The following is an 8,276-nucleotide window of genomic DNA, read 5'->3' as shown; positions in this document are numbered from 1 at the left end:
TGTGGCTTTACCCAGCAGGTCCACATAGAGGATGATTAGGACCATGGGCCTGAGTGCAGGTGTCTGAGATGGTCTGCACTTGGGTGTGCTGGGGGATGGTCTGTATGTCAAGTTGCTCTGATTGGTCAATAAATAAAACCTGATTGGCTGTGGCTAGGCAGGAAGTATAGGCGGGACTAACAGAGAGGAGAAATAAAAGAACAGGAAGTCAGAAGGAGACTGCCTGGAGCCGCCGCCAGGACAAGGAAGATGTAAAGTACCGGTAAGCCATGAGCCATGTGGCAAGGTATAGATTTATGGAAATGGGTTAATTTAAGATAAAAGAATTAGATAGCAAGAAGCCTGCCACGGCCATAGAGTTTGAAGCAAAATAAGTCTCTGTGTTTCACTTGGTTGGTTCTGAGCGGCCTGTAGGACTGGCGGGTGAGAGAGATTTGTCCTGAATGTAAGCCAGGCAGGAAAACTCAAGCTACAGTCAAGATGTGATCATCAAATGTAATCTGTCTTTGAAAATCAGCAAACTGGGCCCAACTGAGGATCTCTTATTGGGAAATTTCCCTATCTTTAGCCCTACTTCATTGTTCTATGACCCTATCTTCTTCTCTACCATGTTTTCCATTGTAACCAAAAGACCAGCTTCCAATACAGCTGTACCTAAAATCTTTCCAGTCTTGTGGAATAATTCTCTTCCAAATGGCCCATGAATTTAAATTTAACATCTGCTTTACAAAGGTTGAATGAATATCACAGGAAACTACTGCTTCCTTAAATCTCTTCATATCTAACATTTCTATATGATCCCAATTAATTTACAAATTGCTTTAGGGATGGCTATCATCTAGTGGTTGTTCTTGAAAGGTAGATAAATTAAGGTGCTTTTCTAATAATCTTGGGCCATCCTTCTTCAGTTTCATAATGTAATGGTGCAGTGGTTCTGCACTAAAATGCCTCTGTGTGTGAATATTTTTCTTAGTTTAATTAGTAGGTCTTTCTAAGGATTGTATCTTATCAGTGAATTTTTTGTATTTGGCACTGATATCAAACAACTTTTGTACCTCTGTAAACATCATGTTATGTGACAACTTAAGAGAAGACAGCCTTATCAGGCTTGGTGTTTGATAAGTTTGAGTCTAATGTTACTTGGCTTCATGTAGGTGGGTAGTAAACTATGGTGGTAGAAATTGCTGGCAGGGGAGATCCATGACTTTGTAACAGGGAGAAAACAAAGAATGAGAACATATTAGGACTAGATATAACATAGAAAGTTATGGTCCTGTATGCTACTTCCTCCAATTGTACACCACCTCCCAAAGTAGTCCTATAAACTGTGGAAGAGTTATTTAACACACAAGACTGTGAGGTACATTTCATAGTTGACCAACAAATTTTTGAAAACTGACACCCAAAAGCTCATGGATGCTTCATAGTGAGAAATGTATTTAAATCATTTCCAAAAATCCCCCAAAGTTTAAAACTGGAAAGGTAGTATATATGCAAAATCTCTATGTAGAAAAGATATTGGCACATATTTGTAATGTTTGTACTTGGGAGGAGTGATGAGATAAGGGTAATCAGCCTTTCAAGTCTAGCTTCAGATACAGAAGACTTGAGGCCAACTTGGTCCACTTTGGTCACTTTGGGCTCACTCTCAATTAAACAAAGAACAGTGTATGCTAAGGCTCAAGGAAGCTTTTTCATTGTGAATTCCTTCAAACTTAAAATCACATTGCATTCTTCCAACAACCAATGTACAAACTGTATTAAAACAAATGGAATAAGACCAAAGCAAGGAAAGAACAGATCACAAGGTAAGACCAACACTTAAAATCAAAAAGCAGTAAATTCCTGCAGCACCAAGTCAGCACCCATGACATATGTGCCTTGACATGAGCTAGTAGACCTACAGACTTGCCATCTTTAGCACATTTGACCAGGCTGTCTCTCTTCATTTTGGTCCACTCAGAACCTTCAGCTTTTCAAGCTATATATTCCATTGTCCTTGCATTTTTAAGGTTTTATATCAGTGCTAAGAAATAGTTTTTACCATCACAGAAGGAAGAGCCCTACTCTTAATGGATTCCCACAGTTATTATGAACCTGTATGCTTGTTCTGACTCCAAGGTTTCCTTTGAAATCTGTTTTGGAAGCACTAATGAATTGTACCACTCTCATTCTGCACATTTGCACAATACTTATCAAATGAATGACCTCAATTTTGCCACAACTTCAGCTATGCCTAAGATCACATAGATCCTGTTAGAAACTTTTTACAACCTATGTAGCTAACTATAATAAAAACATACTTAAGGAAACAATTTCATAGATCGCTGTAACTGAGTCCTATGTCTGAAGGCATTCTATTTATTCTTTTATGTTTATTTTTCTCTCACATATTACATCTCAACCACAGCCTCTCCTCCATCTCCTTCGCCCAGTGTCCCCTCTTTCCTTGATCCACTGACATTCTGTTTCCCTGCAGAAAGAGCAGTCCCCCTAGGGATATCAACTGAACTACACATAACAAGATACAATACGACTAGGCATAAATCATCATAAAAGCCTGGACAAGGCAGTCTAGTAAGAGGAAAAAGATTCCATGAATACGCAAAAGAGTCAGAGACACCCTTTTCCCATTGTTAGGAGTTCACAAAAACTGCAAGCTAAAGAACCACAACGTGTATGCAACATAAAGGTCTGAGTTTGTTGCTTCACTCTTTGTGAACCCCTATATGTTCTGCTTAGTTGATTCTCAATTGATTCATGTTCTTCTGGTGTCCTCAACCCCTCTGTTCCTACTCTCCTTCCTCCTCCTCTTTTTCAGAGTTCCAGAAGCTCCATCTAATATTTGACTGTGAGTCTTTGTAACTGCTCTCAACACAACAGCTTGAGGAAGCCTCCTTGATGACCACCAGGCTAGGTACCCATCCTAAGAATACAGCAGAACATCATTAGAAACCATTTATAGACTTTCTTTTGTAGTCATGTTTGGTTCTACCCTAGGTATCTGAGCCATCCAACTTCAGGATCCTGGTCATCTAAGTCAGGTATGGGCTTCATCCTTGATATGGGACCCAGGTAGAACCTGTCATTGGTTGCTCACTCCCATGAGTTCTAAGCCACAATGGACCCAGGGTATCTTGCAGAAAGGGCAGGTTGTGGGTCCTAGATTTGGTGACTGGGTTGGTGTTCAACTTCCCTGACTGGGAACCCAGCCTGATTTCAGAAAATGGCTGGTCCAGGCTCCATATCCTCCAGTACTAGGAGTCCCAGACATAAGGGAGAAAGGCTATGATTGCAGTTCACCTTCTTCTGTGATCACTCCTTCTTAATCTGCCCAGATGTGAAAAAGAACACACACAATCCTAAACCAACAGCCATCAACTGCTTCCAGTGCCTATGTTGACTATACCCTCAAACCAGGAACCAAGGAGTAATGTTTTCACGACCATGGTACCATGGTATTCACAGTGATGACAAAATAGCTAACAGAATACTTACAGGTGAAGCTTTTCTCAGGCTTTAAGTTTCTATTTCCTAACTAGCATAATTTACTAATAACAACACCCCTATCCATAAGAAATGGGTGGTTTCTCAAATTTTTTTCTATTTAGTAAGAAAATAAGGAATAGCTTACAATTGTTTTCAAATTTGTTCTTTTTTTCTATTTAGTACAGGTTGTTTTTTAACAATAGGAATATAATATCAAATTGAAATCTAAAACAAACCTTACAAAAAGTATATAATCATAAAAGACATAATATTAGTTAAACAGCAGGTGAAATGCACAAGGCTGTACTTATAAAGAAGACACATTTCTAAGTTCCCAGGGGAACAGGGTTCCTGTGAATTGTGTCTAGATTTCTGGAAACCTTGAACCTGACCTTTGGTCTTTCTACAGTGTGCTTTCCTACTAGAAGAATGCATAGCCACCAGCTGGAGTTGTTACCTCCATTCCCATTACCTTTATGGAAAACTGGGAGGAAAGGGGATGTGGAAACTTGATGCTGAATCACCTTCCATCAATCATAGAACAGAACTCTAAATTTGTGTTTTTGTGTGTTCAATGATATCACCCTTTTTGGCACTGTGGGCCTGGATGTTGAAGCCAAAACTAGAGGTATAAATAGCTGTGAAGGAAAAGCCTTCATCCTAGTACCTACTCCAGACACACTGAGAAGCCATGAAGATCTTCATCTTCTTTGCTTTCCTGGGAGCTGCTGGTGAGTCTTTAAAGGAACGTTTCACAAGGATTCTATCATACATGCAAGTTTGTGATTTGTGGGTGGGAAAACAGTAAAGGCCATTTTGAGTACATACTCCATGTGCAAGGACCTTCAAGTGACCCATCAACACTATTCCTGCACTTATGTGTTCTATGGCTTAGTCAGGAAAAGAAAGGACACGTGACACAAGTGTGTGCCTTCCCTCTCTATAGGGTAGTGTAAATAACTGGAATAACTGTCTGCTCCAAGAAGATGGTGAGAAAATTAAAACCAGAGTCCATGGAAGATCAAGGTCTGCTGATTTACACAGAGTTATTATAACTACAAGAGATATGCTATTACCCACAGATTAAAAACCTTAGACCCTGTCTCTCAAAATTGTTACTAATGAAATCAGTCTTTTATTATACTGTCATTAAATAATGAAGAACAAAAATTTCTTTTTTTTAATCAAAATCTCTAAATTTAAAACTAAATTCTTACAATTTAAATGACTTTTGGTTTAGTAAATTTTCTTATATTTGGAAACATCACCATTAATTTTAACTATTGGAATGTATCCCAGAGAGATTGATTACAGTCTTCATAAGAAAACTTAGGGGAAGATATCATCTATATGAAGCATATAAAATTATGGAATTCAGTATGAATAATAAAATAGTATTTTCCAAAACTAGGAAACCAGTCTTCATTAAAAATGCTAAATGTATTGATATATGTCCAGTAGATAATTAGAATAAAAGTGAAGTTCTGGGAAGCAAATCAAAGGATGGTGATTAAATGGTGTATACAAATTGTATCCAAAAAATTAACTCATTCAATCTCTGTATGTATTAAGTATAAAGAAGACTAAAAAATAGATTAAAGTACATTATCTGGCCTGGAAAATTGATCCTTATATAAAGGTGCTTGCCCCTAAGTCTTAGGACCCAGGAAAGATGCTGGGAGACATGCAATGAACAGATGGAGTGGTCACTTGGAAGTTGTTTTTGTCCTCTGCAAAGGCACTATGCTGCACACACACACACACACACACACACACACACACACACACACACACACACACACGGGGGGGGGGGGGGGGGGGAGAAAGGGAGGGAGAGAGAGAGATACACATATAGATACACATATTGCAAATGTGTGAAGATATCCTTTTCATGTTTAGATTCTATAAGCAGTGATATCAAAAGAGTATTGCTAAAGTTAGGAAATGATACCTTTAAAATACTACAAGTATATGTTACTCAACAGGAAGATACATGTCATTTCTGTACAAACATCATGTAGAAGACTAAGTTTGAGGCAAGTCTTGTGCTAATGATCCAAACTCCTTCCTCAGTTGCTTTCCCTGCTGGTGGTGATGATGATGACAAGATCATTGGAGGCTATGCCTGTCCAAAACATTCCATTCCTTACCAAGTGTCCTTGAATGACGGCTATGGCCATCAGTGTGGTGGCTCCCTCATCAGTGACCAATGGGTACTGTCTGCAGCTCACTGCTATAAGGAAGGTAAGGAACAATACTCAAATTCCTGTAATCTAAGGCCCATCAGTCCTCTCTTACCAGCTCCAAGGGGATGGCCCTTTATAAATCTGTACTTACAGGACACACCCTAGGGAATCCTCTATGCTGTACATTGGTGGTAGGGCATAATACTACCTTAACTGCATAGTACTTGTTGGACTAAATGGTTTAAGAAGATGGTGTTTGTGTTCTTCTACTCTGAACTTTGAGCTTGGAAGAGAAACAGCTCAACAGGGATACTCAGAAATCCTTAACCTTTTCATGCAGGAGCCTTCAGGTTCGCCTTGGAGAACACAATATTCATGTGCTTGAGGGTGGTGAGCAATTCATTGATCCAGAAAAGATAATCCGCCATCCAAAGTACAACAAGACCACTGTCGACAATGACATCCTGCTGATTAAACTGAAGTCACCTGCCACCCTCAACTCTCAAGTGTCCACAATCTCTCTGCCTACATCCTGCCCATCTACAGGTGCTCAGTGCCTTGTGTCTGGCTGGGGAAACACTGTGAACCTTGGAGGTAAGTGTCAATGACTCTAAGTTCCATGTGCACAATGTGAAAGATGAAAGGTATACTGGTGGCCACTTGCCCAAATACTCACTGGGAGCCATAGTCCCAAAAGTTTTCAACATGGGTGACGTTGAAATATACTCTCTAAAGTCCAGAAGATTGCTTTTCTGAGACAATGTGGAAATCACAATAAGAATGAGCTATTAGCAAGATGCTGAGGTATGTAGTGGGTGTAATCAGTGATGCGAAGGAAGTGAAAGTTCAAGTGAGAAGTAGAAGAGATGCCCAAGTATTTGTTTTTCCCTGAGGTATCTACCTCTTAGAGGAAACCGTGTCTCAGTATTTGAAATCTAAGCCATTGATGATATTGTCATGAAAAGAACAGCATGTTAGTTAAAATTTATAAAATCAAACACCTTCTAAACAAAACAAAAGTACTTTTAAATGACAAATGTTTGGCAAGAGAACACCCTTTTCATGTGGGCTAAACTATGAAATACAGTCCATGGTTTCAAGAGTTGAATTGGATCCTCAGTTCATGGTCCAATTAGCTTCCATTTTTGCTCACAACAGGCAAATACCCAGAAATCCTTCAGTGTCTGGAAGCCCCTGTTCTTTCTGCCAGTTCGTGCAGAAATTCCTACCCAGGCAAGATCACCAACAACATGTTCTGCCTCGGCTTCCTGGAGGGTGGAAAGGACTCTTGTGATGTGAGTGTTCTTTGAGTTCTTCCCCAAAACTTGCAGTCTATTCTCTTCTGTATATTTTTCCTGGCTGAGAGGCCTGTACATTTGTCTGGAAGATTTCATGTTGGAATACAAAGCCTATGATGAAAAACAAGAGATCAAACAGGTTTTCTTATTGTGATATTGATGATTAAGCTCAATGGTAAAATATGTACAGAAGATGGTGTGGTGTAAATATCACATAAAAACAAATTTCTGAGAAGCTGTTTTATGGGATGTGACCACTCTGGCAGGACAGCAAGGATTACAGAAAGTAGTACCCGAAGTTCTCAGGTTCTCCTGACCTTGTGTGTCAATTAGGAAGCACACAGTTATGGAGAAATGGTGAACAAGGAAAGGAAATGGACAAGTCGATAGACATGGAGTCTGCATTGCTTCTCGGGGTATTAATATGTGCCACACTAGAGCCATGATAAGGGGAAAGCCTCTTGAAGTCCATTTGTTCACATCAGCATAAACATGTGATAATGGTCTTTTCTCTCTGACCAGGGTGACTCTGGTGGCCCTGTCATCTGCGATGGAGAGATCCAGGGCATTGTCTCCTGGGGTACAGGCTGTGCCCTGAGAGGCAAACCTGGTGTCTATACCAAGGTCTGCAACTACCTGAGCTGGATTCGGGAGACCATGGCTGCCAACTGAGCTTCTTCCCTTATGTGAATCACCAGTTCCTTATCCATTTCTCTTTCCTCCCCCTCCTGAAATGAGGTCAAAATAAATACATTTTCTCCTGCTCTGTACCTGTGAGTGTTTTATTCTTGCATCCTATATTGGTGAAATTATTAAGGCTACTCCATGTAGTTAAAAGGAAGTTTATTTTGTGGGGTAACTTAAAAATGAATGGATAGTTTACAGAGTCTGGGAAAGTCGTTGCACAGTCTGCCGGTGTTCTCTAGAGAACTCTGCTTGGTCTACCTCCAGCGAGCAAGGTCCAGGAACCAAGAGTGCCAACGCATCCGGATCTCAGGTCTTCAGGGTCCTCCCTCGGCCCTGCCTTATAGATGTGACAGTTACCAATGCTTCAATGGGGGTTGGAACTTCCAGATCAAAGCTGGAATGGGTACCCACTACAATCATATTATTTGGTGCTCTCTGAGAACTTGTTGCTAAATGAGAATAAGGTCAGAGAGTTGAGAACAGTGTAAACAAATAAACATTCAACTAACAATAAGGATTTACGTATTTCCTTCTATAGTGTGTGAAGTATAGGGGATACAGTGTTGAATGTGCTTACAATTATCACTATTTTTTCCAAAAAAAATGTTAATGCTTT

At 39.9% G+C, this 8,276-nt stretch overlaps 1 protein-coding gene across 1 annotated transcript; it reads left to right on the top strand.

Annotated features, from left to right (window-relative positions):
- Positions 1-5,924: 5,924 nt before the first annotated feature.
- LOC114687316 (trypsin-4) lies at positions 5,925-7,079 on the top strand. Its single transcript, XM_037204295.1, has 3 exons — positions 5,925-5,929; positions 6,016-6,269; positions 6,834-7,079. The coding sequence occupies exons 1-3, from the start codon at positions 5,925-5,927 to the stop codon at positions 6,983-6,985; spliced, it is 411 nt and encodes a 136-aa protein (XP_037060190.1). The 3' UTR covers positions 6,986-7,079.
- Positions 7,080-8,276: the final 1,197 nt, after the last annotated feature.

This window comes from Peromyscus leucopus, chromosome 3 (genome assembly GCF_004664715.2).
Source record: "Peromyscus leucopus breed LL Stock chromosome 3, UCI_PerLeu_2.1, whole genome shotgun sequence".
NCBI lineage: Eukaryota > Metazoa > Chordata > Mammalia > Rodentia > Cricetidae > Peromyscus > Peromyscus leucopus.
The sequence above is the reverse complement of the archived record's forward strand: the minus strand, read 5'-3'. Positions and strand labels throughout refer to the sequence as shown.